Source organism: Pygocentrus nattereri, chromosome 6 (assembly GCF_015220715.1).
Source record: "Pygocentrus nattereri isolate fPygNat1 chromosome 6, fPygNat1.pri, whole genome shotgun sequence".
In the NCBI taxonomy this organism is placed as follows: domain Eukaryota; kingdom Metazoa; phylum Chordata; class Actinopteri; order Characiformes; family Serrasalmidae; genus Pygocentrus; species Pygocentrus nattereri.
In genome coordinates this window covers 8,372,626-8,397,693 of record NC_051216.1, presented here as the reverse complement: position 1 = coordinate 8,397,693, position 25,068 = coordinate 8,372,626, and the positions used below count along the sequence as shown (strand labels likewise).

Genomic DNA, 25,068 nt, shown 5'->3' with positions numbered 1-25,068 from the left:
ACTTATTAAAAAATTACTCAGACCCTTTGGGTAAAACTTACCGTATTCATCTTTGCAGACAAGGGTGTCAGTTTGCTCTGAGGGAACGCTGATAGCACCTGCTGCATTCTTTGCTCTAATTCTGAAATCATACATGCACCCTTCTGTTAAATCTGTTACTGTGAAGGCACAGCTCTGGATATTGACATGGTTAGCTTTCATCCACGCCTTTCCTGGATGCTCCAGTTTCTCAACAATGTAGCCAGTTAGCCTGTGGCCTCCATCATACTTAGGTGCAGTCCAAATGAGTGTTACACTGTTCCTTGTAATGCTGATCACATCAGGTTTGCCAGGAGGATCTACAGAATTAAGTTAAATCATAATACATTAAATATTCATTATGTGGCATTGCGCAAAAGCTTACAATAAATAAAATCACTGATTGCAAAATAACACTGACTTACCAATTGGATCAAGTGCAACAAGTGCTTCAGTTGGTTTGCTTGGCTTTCCAAGTCCAGCCATATTTATCGCCATTACTCTGAATTCATACTCAAGACCTTCAACTAAGCCTGTCACTCTGCACTCCTTCACTCTTAGAGGTGTTTTGCTGGCTCGCTTCCACAATAAACTGTTCCTATCCTTGAATTCCACATGATATCCTGAATTCAAAAGAAAAGTAGATTTATTTACATGGTTTCACAGTTTCACAAATTCAGAACACATCAGAAATGTGAACAAGGAAATATTTACCTGTAATAGGAGAGCCTCCGGTATCTTTTGGATCGGACCATAACACAATGGCAGACTCATGGCGAATAGTCAGGACCTCTGGTGGTGCTGGTGCTTCTGGGGCATCTTTTGGAAAGAAAAATCAAACTTTTAAGGCTACATGCTTGAAAAAGGCATGATTCTTATTTTATTATGGTCTTATCCTCCCTTTTCATGATCTGTACTTTAAATTACTTTATTCATTAAGTAATAATGTCCATTCTAGTAAGGCAACATTTGGTAAATATTAGAAAACGAATGTAAACCACAACTGTTAACTGGTAATGTTTACTGGTAGAGTTTAACCAAACTGTTTTTAATAAGGCAATCAATGAACACTTACTGAATGGATGTTTGGCCACCACTGGATCAGATCTGAGAAACTCTCCTACACCATATTTGTTTTCGGCACACACTCTGAATAGGTATTCTGTGCCATCATGGAGCCTTGTGACTCTCATGGTGTTCTTCTGAATGGCTGAAGCAATTGTTGCCCACTTATTACTTGTAGAATGCCTCTTTTCTATGATGTAGTTGGAAATTTCTGCTCCACCGTCATCTTTGGGTGGGCCCCACTCCAAAGTAATTCCATCAGCTGTGATTTCATCAAATGTGATGGGCCCTGTGCAAATTCCAGGCTTTCCAACCACCTTGATGTCAATGGTGGATTCCTTGGTTCCTGCACTGTTTTTCAAATTTATAGAGTATTTCTCAGCATCACCTCTTTGACAGTCACGTATCAGCAAAGTCGTATTTGTTGCTGTAGATTCCACAGAGATTCTTCCACTATCTCCCAAAGTGACACCACTCTTCTTCCACATGACTGTGGGAACAGGAATGCCAGTAATGGGGATTGTGAGGCGAACGGTGCTTCCCTCCTTTGCCACATAACAAGAGTCTGGCAACCCTTTAAGGTTACAGTCTGGCAGAACTGCAAAGGCATTAGAGAAATATAGTTATTTGAATGTAATTGGCTTTTGAAAATACTGAATAACTAGAACATAACGTAGTATAACTGTTCAACATTAAAATATGTTAAAATTAGTACTTAATATTAAAGCCAATAAATTAAAAGAGAAATGTTACTGACACATACCGACTTGATCCTTAGCCACCACAGTGAGTTCAGCTGGGGGACCTTCAGAAGACTCATTGAAAGCTTTCACTCTAAAGGAGTATTCTTTTCCTTCCTGTAAGTCCTTCACTGTGTATTGCAAGAGCTTGGACTTCATGAGCTGCTTCCACTTGTCTTCACCTTCACTGATCTCAAGAGCATAAGCAACAATATGACTTCCACCATCACTGACAGGCTTCTTCCAACAAAGAGTACAAGAATCCTTGGTGACCTGTGCAGCCTTGAAGTCTGTAACTGGGCCAGGTTGCTCTGCAAAACAGGTGATGATTTGAGTAAATTTGTGTAGTTTGGCGTTTGAACAGTAACTCGCATAACATTGTTAAAGTCCAATTTGGGCATAAAAACACAAAACTCTCACCTGAGGCTTTCACTGGTCCAGCTGTCTCACAGCCCTCACCAATACCGTACACATTTTCCGCTGAGACTCTGAAACAGTAGGCTTTTCCAGCTTCCAAATTAGGAATTCTGAAAGATGTTTTGGGACACTCAGGAGCAACACAGGTCCATGCCTTCCTCTCTGCCAGACGTTTTTCAACAACATAGCTCTTCACTGGACTTCCGCCATCAATTTGTGGAGCATCCCAAGTAATGGATGCATGATTTTTTGACGTCTCTTTGACAATTAGATTGAGTGGTGGTCCAGGTGTGTCTACATAGAGTGACATAAATATGTTAAAACTACTATAGATAGAATATTATAGCTTTAAAGGGCAATTTTTGGGTCATAATAATAAAAAAACAAAAAAAGACATTTTACCTAAGACCTTGACAACAATAGTGTAAGACTTCGTTCCACTGCTGTTCTCAAGGGTTAGTACATATTTTCCAGCATCATATCTGTTGATGTCCTCACAGTATACATATGTATCCCATTCAGTTGTGGTGATGTTAAGACCTTGCCTCTCCTTCAAGTTGGCATTGACCTTGCTCCAGGTTACTTTTGGTGCAGGACGACCTCTGATGGGCACATAGATTCTCATTGTGACTCCAGCACGCAATACCAGTGCTTTCCTAAGATCTGCATCAAGTTCAGCCTCAGGAGAAACTAACAGAAAATAAAAATAAAAAAGCCGTTAGAAAATTGTGAGTCAGGTAGTTGTAGAAACTCATGTACATGTAGAAACACAGCTTGAGGATGCACATACTTAAAATGTCTTGTGCCAGATGGTTCCCAGGAACTTCACTTGGCTCACTATAGCCAATCCTGTTCACAGCAGTCACACGTAATTGATACTCTGTGTTGTCTATAAGACCACTGACAAGGAACTTTGTCGCCTGGAGATTCTTTGGTATATTACACTTCAACCACTCCTCTGAATCTGCTCTCTTTACCTCTACTAAGTAGCCTAATATTTCACAGCCACCATCATAAGCAGGCTTTGTCCAGGATAGACTGATTGAGCTATGTGTAGAGTCAACAACTTTGGGGAAAGCAGGTGGGCCAGGAGGATCTGCAGTAAAAAGAAAAGATAAACACGTGTCTCAAAGCTAATAAAATGGTGGACAAAACTGGAATATATATTGGGAACTTTACTCACACAATGGGTCCGCTGCAAGTGCAGCTTGAGAGGCATCACTTGGTTTACCAAGACCAGCCTTGTTGAGAGCAATAACTCTGAACTCATATTCTGAACCCTCAGTGAGACCTCCAGCTTTGATGGTTCTATCAATGACAGGTCTTCTATTTATTTTGGACCAGTTGACTTCCTGAACTTCACGCTTCTCAACCATGTATCCAAGGATCGGGGCCTTGCCATCATTAGCAGGAGCCTTCCAGCTTACAGTCATATGGTCTTTGGTGATATTGGTAATAACTGGAGGGTCACACGGTCCAGGAACATCTGTATGTGTGAAATAGATTGTAATTACGACATTGGCGATTTATGAATCTTAAAATAATTGTAATATTTTTAGTTAATGAATTATGCATTTAGAATAAATGTAAATAAAAGTAGGAAAAATAAATACTTACCAAACGGATTCTTGGCAATCACAGAGTTAGTGACAATTGGGTCACCAACACCATATTTGTTCTCAGCACTGATGCGGAACTCATATTCATGGCCCTCAATTAGTTTCTCCACTGAGCAGTCCGTGATGTGGCCACTAATATTGGATGTTACCTGAGCCCAGTTAGCTCTGCTTGTCTCGCGTTTGTCAATAATGTAGTTGGTTATTTCAGCACCACCATCTGAAAGGGGTGGCTCCCATCTCAGTTTAACCCGGTCAGCAAAAACGTGGCTGATCTTAACCGATGCTGGGGGTCCAGGTTTGTCTGTGGAAACAAGATTTTTTTTTTCGAAGCTGTCAATAACAATTCACAATATAGCTATTTAAAATTCACAGAAATTAAAGCTTTTGCTTTGTGTCCTTTGATAATTCAGAAAGAATTTGTGATTAGAGCTGATAGATGTGAAAACCTTAGTTAAAGTGGCAATCGTGCCAAAAAAAAATTTTAACCATGGCAACATGTGTTTTAATATGGTTACTCTTCTCCTGTGATAGTGCTACAAGTCAGGTTTTAAGTGCTTACTGCACACTCCTATATATATTTTATGTGATGTATTAATGTCCTTTTCAATAGTCTTTACAAAGTTCAACATATTTTTCCAGTAAGAACATTTGCATATTTAGAAGGTGCACTTATTAAGAGAAATAATAATGACAGTGAATGCTGCTTTAGCCATCTTGTTCAAGGACCTTGTCTTTAATGAAGAAAGGTCTTGTTCGACAACTGAAGTAAGACCTACACTAATGTTAGCTAGCATGGTTGTAAAATAACTCCAATATGCTAGTGGAAAAAGGGTGTTATTAAATTATTAATGACACTGTCAGCATTGCTAAAAAACTTACCTAATACTTTCAGCTTAATGTTGCCAGACTTAGTGCCACTTGGGTTCTCAGCAACAATTGTGTACTCTCCAGACTCCTTCCTTGTCACAGAGAACAATTCTAAGAGGAAGAGGTGTCTTTTCTGTGACATCTTCATGCCTTCAACAAGTTTCAGTGGCACACCATCTCTCCTCCATGTCACTTTTGGTGGCGGTTTGCCATAAACCTCAGCATCAAGGCAGACATTTGTTCCAGCTTTGACTATAATAAGGCTCTTCATTTCAAGACTAATCTCAACTCTTGGTGGAACTAAAATGTGTGGAAAAAAATAGATATTATAAGCTGTTATGTTTAAAGCATCTGAAATTTATGAAATGTAAAATTTTGAGTGGAAAAATACCATGCTCTGCAATCACTGTTATGACATCAGACTCTTCTGAAGGCAGGCTGACAGTAATTGCTGTCTTTGCAATGATTCTGAACTTGTATTGGGCTCCCTCTTCAAGTCCAGGGACAATGTACTCTTCTTTTGGCACATTTTGACTACTCGCGTTGGCACGAACCCATTTGTCACCAGGAAGCTTCAAAGACTCAACAAAATAACCAATGAGTTTGCTACCACCATCTTGTTTTGGACGGTTCCAGACAAGAGACACAGAATTCCTTGTTACGTCGAGGACCTCGGGTTTTCCAGGTGGATCTAATAAAAATTTGAAAAAAATGACATTGTCAGATAACGTTAAGGAACGTTAGTAACATATCCACATTCCCTATACTATACATACCAACTGGGGCCCTTGCTGTAATGATCTCTGTTGGTTTGCTTGGTTTGCCCTGTCCCGCTTTGTTCACAGCAGACACTCTGAATGTATATTCCAGACCATCAATGAGGCCATAGCAGGAGTATTCAGTTGCACGAACAAGGGCCTCATTTGCCTTGACCCACAGAATGCTATTTCTCTCTTTGCGCTCAATGGAGTATCCTATAATAGGGCTACCACCATCATTGGTCGGACTTTCCCAGGACAAAACAACAAATTCCTTGTTGATTTTGTTAACACAGCAATTCCTTGGTTCACTGGGTGGATCTGTAACAAGAGTTACATTTTTGTCAGATTTTTGTTAAACTGTACTCCAATAATACCTAAGATATATATATATATATATATATATATATATATATATATATATATATATACATACAAACATACATAGTGGTCAACCACACCTACCAAATGGATATCTGGCAATCATTTTTTGAGAGTAGATTGGCTCTGAAACTCCAAAGCGATTCTCTGCACGCACTCGGAAGCCATACTCTTTGCCAGGGGTGAGCTTTACAACACGACAACTGGTCTTGGTGCAAGAGGACACAGCAGGAACCCAGTCACCTCTGGTTACATCACATTTCTCAACAATGTAGTTAGTGATGTTGCTACCTCCGTCTTCTGATGGAGAGTTCCATGCAAGGGTACAGGCATCTATGTCCACCTCAAGAATTTCAAGGGGACCTTCCGGAGGACCAGGGATGTCTGGGGGAAATATTGACATTTCAGTTGTCACAGTGCATTTTTTAGGAGGATTTCTGAATGTGCACTTTTGACCTTACAGGTTTACTTACCTAAAATTATGATTCTAAGGATTTGGTTGACCTTAGAAATGTTGTTCTCAGCTGTTAGGCTGTAATAACCACTGTCTTTCCTCGTTACATCTTTAATAAGGAGTGTAGACGAGGATAACGTCTTTTGTACAAACAGACGATCAGATGTAACCAGGTCATCACTTCCTTTCTTCCATGTAGTGACCGGAATAGGCTTGCCATACACCAGTGCTTCAACTTTGAACTTTGTTCCTGCCCTTGCAGAGACCACATCAGGCATGATAATCTTTGGTGCCACTGAAAAATTTGAATAAAAAAAAGAGTATGATTTGGAGTGTGAAACATGAAATGAAATTGTAAAACTGTTAAACAGGAAATTTAGCTACATGACATTCTTTAATACATACTTAGCTGTTCTTTCACTTCAAAGATTCCTTCAGCCTCTCTTGGCAGACTGCATCCAACAGAGTTTCTGGCAGCAACCCTGAATCTATACTTTGTGTTTTCTTTCAGACCAACAACAACAATGCTCAAGTCTTTTACAACTGAGTAAGGTGTCCATTTATCTTCAGGTTGGCCAGCCTCCTGATAATCAACAATATAACCATTTATCTTAGCTCCGCCATCTCGCAGAGGCTTCACCCAGCCAAGTGTTGCACTGTTTTTTGAAATTTCCAAGACGTCCATCTTCTTTGGAGGATCTGGTTCACCTTTAGGGCAGAAATGAATGGAAGGTCATCAACTTGTATTCAGTATATAACAAAAAATAATGTTCATGAAACAGTGTGAAGTATACAGTCACTTACTCATTGGATCTGTGGCCAAGTAGGATTTTGGAGAGTCCTTTGGTACCCCAATACCGTACTTGTTTACTGCAATGACCCTGAAGTAGTATTCAGTTCCAGGCGCCAGGTTTGTGATTTTGAAGCTTGTCTTCTTTAAGTCGTTAGTGCAATTTGTCCATGTCTTCCTATCTACTTCACGCTTTTCAACAATGTAATTTAGGATTGGACTGCCACCATCATTTTCTGGAGGTAACCAAGAGAGCTGGCAAGATGTCTTTGTGACATCAGTTGCCTCCAGTCCACCAACAGGCCCAGGAGTATCTATTAAACATTACATATTTGTTACTGCAACAAATCAAATGCTAAAGGTGTTGAGAAAAAATGACAGATTACTATTAACATATATTTTATTATTAAACATTAACTGTTTGTCAACATACCTAAGACCTTTACACGAACAAATATAGCTTTCTCTCCTGAGGGGTTTGAGAGTGTCAGAGAATATTTTCCAGAGTCTTCACGTGTGCTCTCAGGGATCACAAGGAAGGTCATTGTATCAATCTGATCCACATGACCTCTCCTGACCACATTGTCAACCCCCATGCGTTTCCAGGTCACTTTTGGTGCTGGTCTTCCTCTAATTGTAGCAAACAGCCTTATGGGGCAACCTGCTCTTACACTGAATCCCTTCCTCAAACTGGCATCCAGATCAATTTCAGGTAGCTCTGTAATAAAAATATATATTTAAATATCTGGCTTTTGATACAGTGCACTACATTTACATTTACTGCATTTAGCAGACGCAGTTATCCAGAGTGACTTACAAGAAGTGCTTTGTCTATCTAAAAGTGCTTTGTGCACTATTTAAAACTAACCACACACATTTAAGAATTTGAGGAAACACTGTACCATGAATATCTTTTGGTGACACAGCATCTTTAAGTCTTGCCGGACGGCCCATGCCCACTTGATTTTGTGCAGAGACACGGAATTCATATTGCTTCCTCTCATCCAAATTGAGCATTGTAAATTCAGTGAGAACAAGCTGTCCACTAGTGTTACATTTTGACCAGCCTTCCTCTGGATCTCTCTCCTGTTCACCTTCCATTTCAATCTTATCCCTCATCTCAACCAAATATCCTATGATTGGGGCACCACCATCATACACTGGCCTGGCCCAGCCAAGTGTAACTGAAGTTTTTGTGCTGTCAACCACTTTCAGGCTTCCAGGAGGACCAGGGGGCTCTGAAATATTCATAAATGCAACCATTTTAGCATTCATATCATAAAGAAAGATGCAGGAGTCATGTACACATTAAGATCTTAAAGAAAAAAAGTTAGAAATACATACCAATTGGATCTTTAGCAGCAACAGGTCTTGAGGGTTTGCTTGGTTCTCCCAACCCAACTTCATTTTCAGCCTTAACACGATACTGATATTCATGGTTGGGAATCAAATTGGTTACTTTCATACGTCTCTCAGAGATAGGGCTCTTTGTAACTGCAACCCATCGTACAGCACGCTTCTCCTTTCTTTCCAGAATGTAGCCAGTAATGGATTTTCCACCATCATTTTCAGGAGGGGCCCAAATAACAGTCATCTCTTCCTTGCCAATTTTGGTGACCTCTGGGGGATCAGGTGGACCAGGTCTGCTGAACTGTGTCTTGGCAGTAACAGGCTTGCTCTCCATTGGAGGACCTGTTCCCATCTTGTTTTCTGCCCTTACCCTAAATATGTACTCATTACCTTCCACAAGGTGGCTAACGTTACAGTAGTTAGTGACCACTGAATCAGAGTAAGTTGACCAAACCATTCGTCTAGTCTCACATTTTTCTAGAATATAGCTGTCAACCTCACAACCACCATCATCCTCTGGAGGATCCCACACAACTCTACATTTGTCATTGGACATGCCTGAAACCTTGACATCTCTTACAGGTCCTGGTATGTCCAGAACACTTATATTTGCATATGCAGTAAAACTACCAGCTGAGTTTGTGGCAGTTATTACATATTTTCCAGTGTCCGAACGTTTAGCTTTGGTCATGAGGAACTTGGAGTAATCTGCCCCGGTGTCGATGCTGATTCTTGGGTTATCTCCTGTAGCTTTGTCCTTCACCCATTTGACCTCAGGTTGTGGCTTTCCTCTAAGTGCTGCCTCAAGTCTGACTGATTCACCAGCTTTAACCACTATAGTACCAACAAATTTGAGGTCAATGACTGGTTTTTGAATTTCTTCTTTGACAAGAATTTCGGATGTCGTCACCCAGTTGCTCGTACCTCCATCATTTGTTGACTGAACTCTAAACTGATATGTTTGGTTCTCAGTGCATTTGTCTACCATAAAGAATGTGTCTTTAAGTATTTTATCATGTAAGCGTTCCCATTCTTCAGCAGCCTTGGCTTTCCTTTCCAGAATGTATCCTAGGTTAGGGCTGCCACCATCATAATCTGGCCTTCTCCACCTCAAGAAAACAAAGTTCTTTCCAATATCAGCTACGTGAAAGTTCTCTGGTTCACCAGGCTTCTGAAGTGGATCTATTGCAAGTATAGGAGTCTTGGTTTCTATTGCTGGTCCAGGACCACACTTATTCTCTGCAGATACACGGAACAAATATTCATGATTCTCTAGGAGTTTTGCCTTCACTTTGCGGTTTGTGCAGTCAGAAGAGATCATTGACCATGCTCTAATGCTTGGCTCACGACACTCAACAATATAATTTGTAATCTCAGTGCCTCCGTTGTCCTCAGGAGTATCCCAGTTCACCATGCAAGCATTTTTGGTCACATATGTCAGCACAAGATTCCTGCAGTGTCCAGGTCTATCCAGTACATTTACGGTGATGTTGGCTGAGGCTTCACCACTGTCATTCACAGCTTTAAGAACATAAACTCCGTGATCCGCCCTGGTTGCTTCCTTGATGCGCATACTCACTGCAGGGAAATTATTTGTTAGAGTGGTACGTTTGTCTTTTTCTAAGACTGTCTCTCCTTTTGTCCAAGTAATCACAGGATCAGGTCTTGCTTTCACATATCCAGTAATATTAATATTATGTCCTACACGGACTGTCACATGTGTACGGCATGTGATATCCATCTCTATTTCTGGGGGGATAAGAATATCTTTAGCAATAACCGACTCTGGGATTTCTCTTGTCTCGCCATCTCCAATCATGTTGACAGCTCTAATACGGAATCTATATTCTGTGCCCTCAGTCAGTCCCTTGACTCTATAAGCACACTGTGCAACTAAGTCATCTTTGTTGACTTTCTCCCATTCACCTCCAGCTTTCTGACATTCAACAACGTATCCCAAGATTGGACTACCTCCATCTCTTGTAGGCTTTATCCAGACTAAATCTGCATAGGTACAGCTATAGTCCTTAACTTTAGGGTTGACTGGAGGTCCAGGAACTGTGATTGGTCTGCAAGGTTTGGCTGGATCTGAGATAGGTGAAGGTCCACTAAAGCCAGCAGTATTTTCAGCAAATACCCTAAATTCATAGTCATTACCCTCAAAAAGTCCAAGCACTCTAAATCTGAGTTCCTTGCAAGGTGTCTTATTCACTCGAATCCATTTGCCTCCCTTATGTCTACGCTCAATAATGTAACCACTTATAGGACTACCACCATCATACAATGGCATTGTCCAACCAAGAGTAAGTGCATCCTCAGCAATATCAGATGCAACAGGTTTTCCAGGATGCCCAGGGGCTTCAAACTGGTGCTTTGCCACAGTTGGTGCACTTTCGAGAGGCGCACCAACTCCCATCTTGTTCTCTGCACGGATTCTCACAACATATTCAACTCCACTCTGTAAACGAGAAATTTTAAGCCTTGTAGCAGTACTGCCAGAACTAACACCGCCCCAGGTTTCCTTGTTAGACTCTCTCTTTTCAACAATATAATTCATGACAGGACTTCCACCATCGTCTTTGGGAGGACGCCAGTCAATGACCATAGAATCTGGAGTTACCTCAAGGATGTTAACAGGGCCTATTGGTGCAGCTGGGACATCAAGTACTGTGACATTCATAGAAACAGTCTTACTTCCTGCAGGGTTAGATACTGTGAGAATATAAATTCCAGTGTGATTTCTTGTGCACTCTGCGATGTTCAACACAGTTGAAAAACTGTCTGTGTCAATCTTGGTATTTCCTTGACTTCTAATTTCTTCTCCATCAATGACCCACTTGGCAGTGGGAACTGGAATGCCCCTCATGATTGCAGGCAGTCTGATCGTGCTACCTGCCTTCACGATAATTCCTTCAATCAGTTTCGCATCAACTTCAACAATTGGGGGAACTGCAAAAAGAGAAAAACAGTATAGATTTTAGAAGTATAAGATATATATATCTTTAATTACTACTAATAAATTACTGGAAATTACACAATTGAATTTACCAAGTTTCTCTTGGCAGAGGACTGGCACAGTGGTATCTGGCCGGCTAAGACCAACTGCATTCTCTGTCTTAACGCGGAATCTGTAGGTTTTGCCCTCCTCTAGCCCAGTCACATGGCATTCAGGAATGCTAACAGTCTTGAAGACAATCCAGTCTCTCTCACCCTCCTCTTGGTACTCAACCAAAAAGCCAGTGATGTCACTTCCTCCTGTGCGATCAGGCCAGTTCCACTGGAGCCACACCTCTGTTTTGTCAACATCTACATGATGCAGGTCCTTTGGTGGACCAGGTGGAACTGTAAGACAATTCATTTTTGCACTTTTACCTCCAGCTTACCTTAACTCATGACAAAACTATCACTAATTCTCAGTATGTTTATACTTACACAGTGGGTTCATTGCCTTAACTGGTTTGGTTGTCTCAACATATTCACTTCTGCCAAATTGATTTTCAGCAGCGACACGGAACATGTATGCTGTGCCTTCTATCAAGTGCTTGGCCATCAGACTTCGCTTTTTAGATGTTGAACAGACAGGCACCCACTGCGTGGCAGCAGTATCCTTCTTCTCTACCACAAAGTTAGTGATACGTACACCACCGCTATCTTCTGGATCTTTCCAGGAAAGCTGTGCTGAGTCACTTCTAACATCAGATACCCTCAGATGCTGAATAGGCCCAGGTTTGTCTAGAAGAGCACAAAAGGTTGCTATGTTTATAACGCAGAAAAAAGGTAACATTCAGACTAAGATGTCAAGAATATTTTTATATAACACTCGTTCTCTCTGGCAAACAGGTTTCCATATATATATATATATATATATATATATATATATATATATATATATATATATATGCATTTTTGGTAAAGTGAAATCTTTGAAGCTACGGAATTGAAAACAAATAGAAAAAGAAAACAAAAAGTAAGTACAAATTTTTTGTCACCAATTTGACACTTGCAACTGTTAAAAGCAACATGACAGCTTAATGTTGCCATGTGTTTGATTCCTATCCTGTCATCTCCAAAATATTAAAGTATATGTGAGAATAATAATTTGCCAAACTTTTATGTTAACACAGCGTATCTATTTTGGGTGTCTTAGGGATCATTCGATCATTTACAATGCCCATCACATTTCTTTGAAAAGTGAAATATAGAATAGAAATATATAGATTTACTGTGCATACAAAAAATTCTAAAAATCTGCAAATATGTTGTGAGAGACATAGATGAAATCTGAAAATAAAAGAGCAATTTTTCACATGTTAAATGAAATTTTGGACAAGCCTACCTAGAACAAGCACAGTGCATGTTGCTGTCTTCGATCCAGCTGGATTTTCAGCATTGAGGGTGTAGTCTCCACAATCTCCACGGTTACAATAACGCATCTCAAGCTTGGTTCTTACTGCGGAGGTTTCCATTTCTACTCTTGGAGGTAGCTCTGCATCATTCTTTTTCCATGTGATTTTGGGGAAAGGTATACCCTTGATTCCAGCAGCAATTTTAATGTGGGTTCCAGCCATTGCTTTAATCTCACGAGGCATGCCCATATCCAGCAGCAGCTCTGGGGGTTCTTCAGATAATGAAAACATATATGGGATTAGAATTCAGATCTGCCAGTCATTAGCGTCACTCTGTAAATGTTTACATTCCCTGTTTTACATACAAACAGACAGACAGAATAAAACTAATTCCCTCTCCCTGCTTTTTTCCCAAGTATACAACTGCCCACATGTCCGGCCGGCTGACTAACTGTCGAGCCCTCCTGTTACCCACTTTAGACCAGCTGCCCACGCCCCAGCTACCGCCACCTACCTTGGACTAGCTGCCCACCCTACACTGATGTTTTCATAGACTCCTAACTATTACTACTACTAATACTACTGCTATTAATATTAGTAGTATAATCACTTGTAGGTAGTTTGACCAGAGGAGGATGGGTCCCCCCCTGGAAATCCTCCCAGGGTTTCTTCCTCAGCACTGAGGGAGTTTCTCGTTGCCATTGGCGCCCCTGGCTTGCCCACTGGGGGGTTTTTGCATTCATGCTAAAACTTTGTCTTTACTGGAATTCTGTGAAGCTGCTTTGTGACAACATCCGTTGTAAAAAGCGCTACAAATAAGTTTGATTTGAATTCACACAATACTCACATTGATAACTTGATTTATTTATGTTAAATTAATTGAATTGACAATTTAATAATGTAAATTGCTCATAATTACCAAGTCTATCTTGTGCCCGCACAGGCTCTGGAACATTTGCAGGCTCTGATTCACCAGCTGCATTAACAGCTTTCACTCTGAACCTATACAGTACTCCTTCTTCAAGGTTGATGACTTTGAATGTAGTTTCCTGACAAGAGTCAGGAGTCTGATTAACCTGTAGCCATTCCTCAGATCCAGCTTTCTGATACTCAAGGAGATAGCCAAATATTTTGCCTCTGCCACAGTCCACTGGTGGCTGCCAAGAAAGAGTGACAGAGTCCTTTGTGTAGTCAATTGCCATTGGTTTTACTGGTGGACTTGGAATCACTGTGAGAGGGAGAAAAAAAATAGATTTAAAAAAATCGCTGTAACACTATTTTCTATGGTAGAAGTCAACAAAAGTAACTTGACTGCTTACCAATAGGATCTTTAGCATAGACAGGCTTTGAGCCTGGACTGGGGTCTCCAACACCAACCACATTCTCAGCCATGACACGGAACTCATATTCACATCCCTTGAGAATCTCTTGATCTGGAACCCAGTATTCTGTTTTAGCGGGAATGCGTTCGACAGGCGTCCATCTATTGGTCATGGTTTCTCTCTTCTCAACTATATAGTGTGTGATTGGTTTTCCACCATCAGCTGGTGGTTCCCAGGAAAGCAGAGCTGTGTAATTGTAGACTTCTTTCACCACTGGAGCTTTTGGAGCATGTGGCACCTCTGTTGTGGACAGGGCAGTGGGAAATGTCAGTGAACTTAGTAGTAATTAAGTAATGCTAAAGTGTTAATGAAGAAAAGTTTTTCAGAAACTGTTACTTACTGAAGACATCTCTTGCTTTTGTCTCTGCAGACAGCAAAGGGTCACTAATGCCATGGATGTTCTGAGCACAGATTCGAATAATGTACTCTCTGCCCTCAATCAGTTTCGGAACTCTGCATGTTGTTCTAGTGCAGGATGCAATGACAGGCATCCAGAGATCCCTGTTAGTGTCTCTCTTTTCAACAATGTAATTAGAGACAGCACATCCACCATCATCCAATGGAGGTTTCCAAGAAATGACCATGTAATTCCTGTAGATTTCATCAAAGACAACGGGGCCCTCTGGAGGTTGTGGACGATCTGAAAATAATAGATTATATATGACATGTATTTAATACATTTCAGCAAAAACAGATAAAAATGTTGTCAAATATAACTTCCTTAAAAGAGAAAAGATCCAAAACGCACCAACAACAGTAACAGTGCAGATGCCCTTCCGTGTGCCTGTCGAGTTCTCCACAACCACAGTATACTTGCCACTGTGATCACGCTTAGCCTTCTCAATTGTCAAACACAAAGTCTTCTTGGTGCTGGTGAGTACAATCTCCTCATTTCCCTGAACCTCCTCATCATTTTTAAACCATTTTATATTTGGGGTTGGTTTCCCTGTGTAGCGACCTTGGAGAATGCAGGGCTTCCCAACACGAACCAAGAGTGTGTCACGGAACTCCAGATCAAGAGTAGGTGGTTCTAGAATTGATAAAAGTATATTTATACCACTTCATATATGGAAATAAAAAATCTAAATAATGTATTATACAACTGTAATGTTTTGGCATTATTATGCAGTATCTTACCAAGCTCCTCCCTGCATGTAATTGGTTTGGTGCTGAAGGAAGGCTTGCCTTGGCCAATTTGATTCACAGCACTGACACGGAATTCATAAGTTAAACCCTCTTTCAGACCTTCGTGAGTAAATTTACGATCCATCAGCTTATCATCAGTTGCTATGCGGACAAAGTTGTCCTTTCCAATCTGACGAACTTCAAGAACGTAACTTGTCACTTCTGCACCACCGTCGTACTTTGGTGGTCTCCACGCCACACTGATCGAATCTTTCTTGACAGCTGTTACCTCTAGATCCTCTGGACGCTCAGGAACAGCTGTAAACAAATTTGAAAAAAATCACATTAGTATAGAAACATGTATGCATTGTTATAACTTTAATCCTTATACATGTAATTCTTATGATATAAATAAATAATTATATTCTATTTTCCATTAAAAAATAAGACATTAAATGAAACTTACAAACTGGATCCTTAATGAGAACTTCAGATGTTGTCTCACTAAATGGACCTCTTCCAATTATATTTTCAGCAGCAATTCTGAAGAAGTAAGCCTTGCCATCAATAAGACCCTGAACAACAGCGTTATGTCTGGTGACAGTGTATGTCACTGAAGTCCAACCTCTACGGTCCGACTCTCTCTTCTCAATGATGTAGTTAGTTATGGCTGAGCCACCATCATCTTCAGGTGAATACCAGGTCAGCTTGCAAGAGTCATTGGTAAGATTTATACCAGAGAAGGGCTGACCCACAGGGCCAGGAACATCTTCAAAAGAAAATAAACCCCACATTTAGACATTTGTTTGTAGTGTTACTGAGACAATAGCGTTCATATTTGAACATGAATGGCACTCACCCAGCACCTCCACAATTATTGCCTTCCTTCGTTCTCCTCCTTCATTCTTGGCAGTCAGGGTGTAAATGCCTTGATGATGTCTTCTACATCTCTTGATGACCAGAGATGAGCTGATTGCAGTAGTCTCAATGACAGCCTCCTTAGGCAAATCACCATCATCTCTGTTCCACGTAATCTCTGGTGCAGGTTTTCCAGATACATAGGCAATGATGCGAATTACACCACCAGCATGAACAACAATCTTCTCCTTCACAGTTGCATCCAGGTCCACTTCAGGAGGAACTAGAATTGAATTTAACAGAAGCATGTAATTTAATTTCTTTGTAAGAATGGGCATCATTTAATCATTTAAATGGAGATCTCAAATATGGAATTAAGGTAGAATAAGGCACATACTTTATTGTTGACAAATAAAACTGCCCTAAAGTTTTTAGGAAACTGTTGTTGAGACGTTGGTTACTAACATTTTTTATAACATGGTATAAACAATTAAATTTCTACAGTGCTATCTTGGAAAATTTCTTTCTTTGTATCAGTGGAGGCGACTTAGGTGAAACATCCTTTAAATACTTGAGTTTGTTCTTACTTGTCCTGTCTTTGACCTCAATCACTTCAGCAACTTCACCAGGTTCACCAACACCTGCAGCATTCACTGCTCTCACTCTGAATCTGTAAAGTCCAAGCTCTTTCAGTCCGGGCACAACAAACTTGGTGCCTCTAATCTCCTTGTCTTTGGCCTAAAAAAAAAAGATTCAAACTCCATTTAAATAACCTGTGAGTATACATGCAATATATTATATGAAACTCAACATCACTCACAACAGATTCAAATTTTAGTTTTATGACTTCATATACCTTCTCCCATTCTTCCTTTCCTTCTTCTTTGTACTCAATGAAGTATCCTGTAATCTTAGATCCACCATCAATCAATGGAGGAATCCATTCAAGGTCAACAGTTGACTTAGTGCAATCTGTTACTTTTGGAATTGGAGGTCCAGGAGGAGCTGTAACAACAGTAAAAAATTACAGTAAAACATCACTGTAGTCAAACACTGACATTCAGTGACATTACACTCTTATTTTATCATACCTATTGGGTCTCTAGAAACAACAGGATCTGATGGCAGACTTGGAAGTCCACATCCAGCAGCATTAATGGCAGTAACACGGAACTGATAGGTGGCTCCCTCCAAAAGACCAGTCACAATGTGGGAGACACTAAGGGGCCTGATTCTTATGGGGTCCCGGTTCACTTTGGTCCAGCGCTTGGCTGTAGTTTCCTTGCGCTCCAGCCAGTAGCCAGTAACTGGAGACCCACCATCATATTCTGGCTCTTCCCATTCAACAGTCATGGATGCAAGTGTGACTTCTGAGACAGTTGGCTTGTCACATTGACCTGGTACAGCTGTTGTAAAGAAGTATATTGAAATGGAATTACATTTTAGAAAATGTTCTATTTCAGCAACAGTGCAGTAGCACAAAATGATGATACTTACTGAACAGATTTCTAGCTTTTTCAGGTTCGCTGTAGAGTGGTGGTCCAACACCAAATCTATTTTGAGCCATAATGCGGAACTCATATTCATGTCCTTCTGTAAGCCTCTGTACTGTGTATGCACATTCCTTTGGATCATTGGAGACATGGACCCATGTCTTCCTGTTGTCCTCACGTTTCTCAATGACATAATTGGTTATCTTAGAACCACCATCATCTGTGGGTGGTTTCCAAGAGAGACCAATTCTTTCAGCAAACACTTCTTCAAATTTGACAGGTCCAATTGGTGGTCCAGGTCGTCCTATGGGGAAAATGTTTAATTTAATTAACCATTATTTTCAAAATACACATCTATATTGAAGAGATACGTGAACTCAACTCAAGACATAGCAAAACAAAGATTACCCAAAATTGTAAGTTTGATATCCTTAGAAGCCGTGCCAAGGCTGTTAGTAGCTGTGAGTGTATATATTGCACTGTCATCTCTCTTGGATTGCTGAATCAGCAGGGTGCATTTGTCATCTGAGACCAGCTTGTTGATATGCTGATCGTATTGCACATCAGTCTTTTCTTCAGGCTTGTCAAGTGGGGCCTTCTGCCAAACCAAGGATGGGAAGGGACACCCTTGAATTCTGGCAATTATGCTTACATCAAATGTTTCTGCACCCTCCAGAGTTTCTCTAAGTTCAATGTTTGGAGGACCTGAAAAGACATTCAGTTACAAGGGGTTAGTGCCTTTAAGTAAACACAACTAAATATACTATCCTGAAATATCAGATACTCACAGGTCTGATCTTTGATGATTATAGGTCCCACTGTAACAGAGGGTCTGCTTGGGCCAGCTGCATTTACTGCCTTGATGCGGAACTCATATTCACCACCCTCTTTAAGGTCTTCAACAACATAGGTAGTCTCTTCAACATCTCTCTTATTGCACTGTTTCCAGGTCTCTTTTTGTGGACCAGTGGTATCCCAGCTCAGCCTCTCAATAATGTAGTGTGTTACTGGTGCACCACCATTATTTTTTGGAGGCACCCATGTAAGGGTCACAGTATCTTTGGTAACAAGGTTGATTTTGACCTTAGTTGGAGGATCAGGGGGATCTTGGAACAAACAGAAAATACAAAATGTAATTAATTCTAGTACATATACAGTTTTATTTTTATTGAGATCATGCAAACTGTTCTAATCTGTAACTTACAGATTGGATCCCTTGCCCTCACTGGCTCAGTGGTTTCAGTGAATGGTCCCATTCCAAGACGATTTTCAGCACGAACACGGAACAGGTAGTCTTGGCCCTCAAGGAGATCAGGCACCACATATGCCATGCTGGCACATGCTGGATTTACCTTTGTCCAAGCCTTCCCTGTGACAGCCTTCTTTTCAATGAAATAGCTCTTGATTCTTTCTCCACCATCAGTATCTGGCAGTTTCCATATAAGTCTCATTGTAGCTCTGGTAACATCAGTAACTTTGAGCTCCTTTGGTGGCCCAGGAACATCTGTAAAAATGTTGCATGCATTACATTCATGCACTCATTTCATATTATTAAAATGTTCAATTTTTCATAAGACATTTACAGAGAACTAACTCACCAAGTACAATGACTCTGATATTAATATGTTTCTGTCCAGTTTTGTTTTTTGCTGTGACAGTGTATCTGCCAGAGTGGGCTCTCAAGCTCACAGGAAATGTTACAACAGAGGTAGTGTCAGTAGATTCCACCTAACACAAAAGAAATGCCATTCAGATTATAAAACTAATCCATCCATCCATCCATTTTCTAAGCCGCTTCTCCGTCAGGGTCGCGGGGAGATTCTAAAACCATTATTTTATAATACAAAAAAAAACAAACAAACTTGAATGAATTGTGTTACCTGTGAATCCACTGGGAGTGTGTGAAGACGATCTTTCTTCTCTGTCTTTGCTTTGCCATCAAACTCCCATGCAACCTTGGGAACGGGACGTCCAGTAACAGTTACTGGGATTTTGAATGTAGATCCAGCACGGATGCTTAGTAACTCATCAGCATTGATATCCAAAAATAACTTTGGCTCAGCTGTAGAATTAGACAAAATCATCATGTTAGACAATTAAATTGAAATAATGATATTTGCAGCCTATAACAAAGTGGAAACTTACTATGAATGTCCTCCAAGAGAACCTCAGTGGTCCGAGGACTTGGCTCAGACTCCCCGATATCATTGACTGCAATGATTCTAAATCTGTATTTCTTCAGCTCTTGGAGGTTTGGAATAGTGAACACAGTAGAAGGATGTAGATTGTCCGCATCATTTATCCTGGCCCACTCAGATGTACCCTCATCTTGGATTTCAATGATGTAACCTTTGATGGGGCGTCCTCCATCTTTAGCTGGTGGGGTCCATGACAGAGTGACACTACGTTTGGTTTTGTCAGCAATTTCAGGAGCGGCTGGCATGCCAGGTGGTGCTGTACAAGAAAAACATACATATTTATTGTTTACTTTGTTAACTCATTCAGAAATGTCACATATATTTAATATGTGAAGTGTGCAAAGACCATGTGTTTATAAGCAGTCACGTTTTCACTTGATCACATATTTTTTACGTGTGAACACATTTTTTCATGTGATAAAATATTTTGCACATGTGAAGCTCACAACATGACTTGTTTGTAGGGGAAAACATAAGGATAATACAATAAAACAGTTTATGTGGTAAATCAACTTACTGATAGGGTCATCAGCAAAAGCTGACTCAGAGACAGCACTAGGGGGTCCAATTCCAGCAGCATTGCAAGCCATTACACGGAATTCATATTCCAGTCCCTCTATGAGACGTGTGACCTGGAAATCCCAGCCTTTCATGCCACGTTTGGTCACTAGGGACTTGTTTGCTTTAGCCCAGTGGGAAGTGCCCTTCTCACGCTTTTCCAACCAGTAGCCAGTGATCATTGATCCACCACTGTCCATAGGTGGCTCCCATGTCACCAACATATGGGTCTTGGAGTGCTCGGCAATAGCAACTTTTTGAGGTGGACCAGGAAGAGCAAATGGATCTCTGATTTGTACTTCTTCTGTTTCACAGCCATCGCTTATTCCATACTTATTTTCAGCCTTGACTCTGAACTGATACTTGCCACCTGTTTCAAGATCCCACACCTACAAAATATAAAACAGAAGGCTCGATTAAATAGTATATGTATAGATTAATGATTGACAGTTTAATTTCCTGCTAAATAATTTTGCTTACCCCGAATTTTTTCTCAATGACAGTGTTAGAAACCGGGACCCATTCAGCTTTCTCAACATCCTCAACATTGAGGTCTTTCTTCTCAATGATATAGTTGGTGAGCTCACTGCCTCCAGTATCAAGTGGTGCATCCCACGTCAGATGGCAAGACTCAGCTCGGATGTTTGAAACAGCAATGTTTCTTGGTGGTGTTGGTCGATCTGATAAAATCACCATACTTTTTAACACCTACACATTATAAATAAAAACAACATTGAATGATTGACTCAACTTAGCCAAAACCCAAACTTACCTAGCACCTCCACTGTGATATGATGGCTGACTGTTCCAAGACGATTTGAAGCAGACACAGTGTATGTTCCCTTGTCCAGCCTTGCAATAGCAGGGATGGTGAGTTTTGTGTGTTCTGTCAGTCTATCAATCTCTTTGGTTTCCAGCAAGACTCTCTCAGTAGACTTTGGAATAACAACATCATCCTTCAACCACTCAACCTTTGGCATTGGAAGACCTGTGATCTCAGCAGGCATCTCAATTGGCTCATTCTTCCGCACTCTGATTAGATCACCTTTGAAATGCTTCATCATGTGCAAAGATGGGGGAACTGTAAAAAGTAATGTTTAATACAGAAAAGTTAATGAAATACATTACAAAAGTGTAGCTAAAATATTTTTTGGAGAAGAAGACGATCAGAACTGGACAAACCTTCATCATCCTGAATCACAACAGTCAAGGGTATGGATGGATCACTTTCTCCGATGCTGTTAACGGCCTTTGCACGGAACTCATACATGTGCAGCTCATCCAAATTCTCCACAGTCAGTGTCAGATTAGTGCACATCTCTGCAGAGACAGGCTGGAAGGCAGGATGATCCTGACGCTTTTTCTCAATGATGTATCCAATGATTGGACTGCCTCCATCATTGCGAGGTGGCTTCCATGTAAGGGTAAGGGAAGACTTGGTTCTCTCAGTGTAGTGGAACTTCTCAGGGGAGGTTGGTGGACCTGAAATAAATAAAAAAGATTGATGTGTACATTTAAATTACTGCAGTAGTCATATTTAGTGAATTAAAGTGATATAACTGTAGAAATCATGCCTCATACCTAGTGGATCCACTGCACGAACTGGCCCAAGATCAACTGGTGGCCCACAGCCAAATTTGTTCTTGGCCACAACTCGGAAGATGTATTCCTGTCCCTCAATAATGCCCACAATTTCACATTTAGATGCAACTGTTTCAATGGGCTGTCTGAAGGTGTGCATCTTTGGCTCTCTCCTTTCAACAACGAAACCAGTCAGATCACTGCCCCCATCATCATCAGGATCAGACCAGTTCAATATCATCAACTTTCTTGTCACTACAACAGGCTTGAGGTCAAGGACAGGCCCAGGAACATCTGAATAAAATAATTTAATATTCATACATTACATTTTTTAAAAATCTTGCTGAAATGAATTTAAAAGCCTAGATAATTTTACTAAGAGCATAAACTATATTAACATAGCTGAACTGTATAATTACTATTTCAATGGAATACAAGAATAGTTCTCACCCAGAACTTCAACCCTGGTCCAAGCTGATTTGATGCCACTTGGGTTTGCTGCAGTGATCTGGTATTTGCCACTGTCACTTCTTTTAGCAGTTTTGATCATAAGAGTACTATCCTGACCAACTTCTTCAATTTCCACACGCTCCTTGTCAGGGGCAGCATCATCCTTTGTCCATGCAAGGGATGGTTTAGGTCTACCAGTCACATGTGCTGGGATTACCAGCGGCTCTCCAGCTCTTACAAAATGACCAGCCTTCACATTGACACCAAGTTCAATAACAGGCACCTCTGGAAAGGACAATTAACAAGGCAAACAGTCATAAGCAAAGCCTTAAAACCAGACCTTATTCATCTCTTTTGAACAATAAGTAATGCTATATACCTGCAGGATTTCTCACAATGACTGCATCTGTTACACCAGGAGCACCTTCACCAGCACAGTTGATTGCCATAACGCGGACAATGTATTTAGCTCCCTCTCTGACACCATACACAGTGAATGTGTGGTTCTTCCATGGTCTCTCTGTGGCCCGTGACCAGTCTTTAGTGCCAACCATTAATTTATCAACATGGTATCCAAAAATATCTGCACCACCATTGTCTGCAGGAGGCTCCCATTCAACTACTATTGAATGGTCTGTGGTGTCAGCAACGTGTGGAATTGGTGGACCTGGTGGCACTGAAAAGAAAGTGATATGAATTCAGAATCACATGCAGAGCTATTAATTGCCACAGCACTACACTTTGAAATGTAAAGATCAATGTAGTAAACTATGGTATGTTCAGCTTACAAATTTGAGCCTGTGCTGTTTTCGGCTCAGATGGTGGACTGAACTTTCCCCGTCCAGCCACGTTCTCGGCACACACCCTGAAAATGTATGTCAAGCCTTCCAAGAGACCATCTACTTTTACTTCCAGTTCATTAACAATGTTGCGGTTAACTCTTGCCCAGTGTGTACTATTAATTTCTCGTTTCTCCACCCAGTATCCTTGGATGGGGCTACCATTGTCCTTGGGTTCCTTCCAAGTCACAACCATGCTGTTGGCTGTGACGTCTACAATTTCAGGCTTCTCAGGGGCATCTGGAGGATCTGAAATACAAAAAGTTCATAAATCAATATTACTCAATAACATTAAAATTGCAGGCATCAGAACTGTAGAAGATGAAATGCAATCATGACTTAATTCATAGATATTAATTACCAAATGGATTCTTGGCAATGACAGGTTTAGAGATGCATGGTTTTCCAGGGCCAAATCTGTTCTCAGCAGTAACACGGAAGAGGTACTCCTTCCCTTCAATCAATTTTGTTACTGGGTACTTGCAGCCTCTGAGAGTTGCTGTCACGGTAACCCATCCAGTCTCAGCCTTGGAGTTGTCTTTTCTCTCCAATACATAATTAAGAATTTCACTTCCACCATCATCTAGAGGGGGATCCCACTTGCAGAGGAGAGAATCCTTTCTGACCTCCTCAAATCTTAAATTGACTGGGGGTCCAGGAGTATCTGGAATGCAAAACCCAATAACACTCCAGTCTGAGCTTAAAATAATACATTTAAAATAACTTATGAAAATTTACTATGATTAACATAACTGGAAAGTTCTATATAAACCACGAGAATTTAACTTACCAAGAACATTAACCTCACAGGTGGCAGAGGCAATGCCGTGATCATTCTCCACCTTGATGGTGAATACTCCGTGGTCGCCTCTGATAACATCTTTGACCACAACAAAGGATTCGCCCTTCCTGGAGTTGTCAATGGTAAGACGCTCATTCAGAGATGGGTGGTATTCCTCCTCTGGCTCTTCTGGTTCCTCTACCTCTTTTTCTTTCTCCTTCTTCTCCTCCTTTTTGTCCTTGTCCTCCTCTGGCTTTCCCTCCTCTGGCTTTTCCTCCTTCTTCTCTTTGTCCTCTTCTTTCTTTTCCTCTGTCTTTTCTTTCTCCTCCTCCTTCTTCTCTGCCTCCTTTTCTTTTTCCTTCTTCTTCCTGATAGGTTTTTCTGGCCTCTTCCTCAGAGCCTCTGGCCTGATGGTTGAATTATTCCTCATCCAGGTTATTTCTGGGTAAGGAAATCCAGAGATGTAGGCAGTCAGTCGGATCTCTTCACCTCTCTTGACACTTAAACCTGATTGCAGACTGCCACTGAGGAACACTTTGGGACGATCTGAAAACAGAAAGTGAGCATGTTAGATAAGTGGTCATGATGAAAATACAGGTAAGCATATTGTACCTATATTAGAAATGAACCAATTTCTAGCACATACCAACAGCATCAGTGGCTTTAATCAAAGGAGTGCTGCGTGAAGGATCACTAATGCCTGCTGCGTTCTCTGCACGCACACGAAACTGGTACTCTTTTCCTTGCTTCAGGTTTTTAACAGTATAGGATAAGACTGGCACTAAAAAGTCATTGCATCTCTCAAACTTCTCTTGGCCTTTCATCATCTTCTCCAGTATATAACCCATGATCTTGCTTCCACCATCATACATAGGTGGCTTCCATGTGAGGGTCACAGAATCAGAAGTAGGGTTGTGAGTTTCAACATCAACAGGTGGATCAGGTGGATCTGTATGTAGAAGTCAGATAAAGTAAGTGAGCAAGCATGTTGGCACATC

At 40.8% G+C, this 25,068-nt stretch overlaps 1 protein-coding gene across 3 annotated transcripts in view; it reads right to left on the bottom strand.

Annotated features, from left to right (window-relative positions):
• The window catches only part of ttn.2 (titin, tandem duplicate 2), a 180,210-nt gene that overhangs the window by 47,491 nt on the left and 107,651 nt on the right, over positions 1 to 25,068 (bottom strand). For all 3 annotated transcript variants that reach the window (XM_037539621.1, XM_017710611.2, XM_017710612.2), the window contains 51 exons: positions 24,717 to 25,019; positions 24,080 to 24,616; positions 23,651 to 23,953; positions 23,239 to 23,538; positions 22,830 to 23,126; positions 22,451 to 22,735; positions 22,001 to 22,294; positions 21,602 to 21,901; positions 21,192 to 21,500; positions 20,900 to 21,099; positions 20,379 to 20,808; positions 19,809 to 20,117; positions 19,544 to 19,725; positions 19,262 to 19,391; positions 18,868 to 19,167; positions 18,452 to 18,769; positions 18,072 to 18,368; positions 17,668 to 17,967; positions 17,262 to 17,576; positions 17,027 to 17,175; positions 16,758 to 16,908; positions 16,172 to 16,453; positions 15,779 to 16,081; positions 15,325 to 15,630; positions 14,936 to 15,217; positions 14,528 to 14,827; positions 14,125 to 14,427; positions 13,725 to 14,033; positions 12,796 to 13,077; positions 11,892 to 12,191; positions 11,508 to 11,801; positions 8,454 to 11,408; positions 8,012 to 8,347; positions 7,543 to 7,827; positions 7,124 to 7,423; positions 6,725 to 7,027; positions 6,339 to 6,614; positions 5,950 to 6,249; positions 5,503 to 5,805; positions 5,118 to 5,417; positions 4,739 to 5,026; positions 3,858 to 4,160; positions 3,424 to 3,726; positions 3,031 to 3,336; positions 2,643 to 2,930; positions 2,244 to 2,534; positions 1,847 to 2,134; positions 1,094 to 1,681; positions 733 to 837; positions 444 to 641; positions 42 to 338 (listed from right to left, as the gene is read on the bottom strand). In XM_037539621.1, coding sequence (XP_037395518.1) covers positions 42 to 338; positions 444 to 641; positions 733 to 837; positions 1,094 to 1,681; positions 1,847 to 2,134; positions 2,244 to 2,534; positions 2,643 to 2,930; positions 3,031 to 3,336; positions 3,424 to 3,726; positions 3,858 to 4,160; positions 4,739 to 5,026; positions 5,118 to 5,417; positions 5,503 to 5,805; positions 5,950 to 6,249; positions 6,339 to 6,614; positions 6,725 to 7,027; positions 7,124 to 7,423; positions 7,543 to 7,827; positions 8,012 to 8,347; positions 8,454 to 11,408; positions 11,508 to 11,801; positions 11,892 to 12,191; positions 12,796 to 13,077; positions 13,725 to 14,033; positions 14,125 to 14,427; positions 14,528 to 14,827; positions 14,936 to 15,217; positions 15,325 to 15,630; positions 15,779 to 16,081; positions 16,172 to 16,453; positions 16,758 to 16,908; positions 17,027 to 17,175; positions 17,262 to 17,576; positions 17,668 to 17,967; positions 18,072 to 18,368; positions 18,452 to 18,769; positions 18,868 to 19,167; positions 19,262 to 19,391; positions 19,544 to 19,725; positions 19,809 to 20,117; positions 20,379 to 20,808; positions 20,900 to 21,099; positions 21,192 to 21,500; positions 21,602 to 21,901; positions 22,001 to 22,294; positions 22,451 to 22,735; positions 22,830 to 23,126; positions 23,239 to 23,538; positions 23,651 to 23,953; positions 24,080 to 24,616; positions 24,717 to 25,019 — 17,583 coding nt within the window. The remainder of the gene's footprint in view (positions 1 to 41; positions 339 to 443; positions 642 to 732; positions 838 to 1,093; positions 1,682 to 1,846; positions 2,135 to 2,243; positions 2,535 to 2,642; positions 2,931 to 3,030; positions 3,337 to 3,423; positions 3,727 to 3,857; positions 4,161 to 4,738; positions 5,027 to 5,117; positions 5,418 to 5,502; positions 5,806 to 5,949; positions 6,250 to 6,338; positions 6,615 to 6,724; positions 7,028 to 7,123; positions 7,424 to 7,542; positions 7,828 to 8,011; positions 8,348 to 8,453; positions 11,409 to 11,507; positions 11,802 to 11,891; positions 12,192 to 12,795; positions 13,078 to 13,724; positions 14,034 to 14,124; positions 14,428 to 14,527; positions 14,828 to 14,935; positions 15,218 to 15,324; positions 15,631 to 15,778; positions 16,082 to 16,171; positions 16,454 to 16,757; positions 16,909 to 17,026; positions 17,176 to 17,261; positions 17,577 to 17,667; positions 17,968 to 18,071; positions 18,369 to 18,451; positions 18,770 to 18,867; positions 19,168 to 19,261; positions 19,392 to 19,543; positions 19,726 to 19,808; positions 20,118 to 20,378; positions 20,809 to 20,899; positions 21,100 to 21,191; positions 21,501 to 21,601; positions 21,902 to 22,000; positions 22,295 to 22,450; positions 22,736 to 22,829; positions 23,127 to 23,238; positions 23,539 to 23,650; positions 23,954 to 24,079; positions 24,617 to 24,716; positions 25,020 to 25,068) is intronic.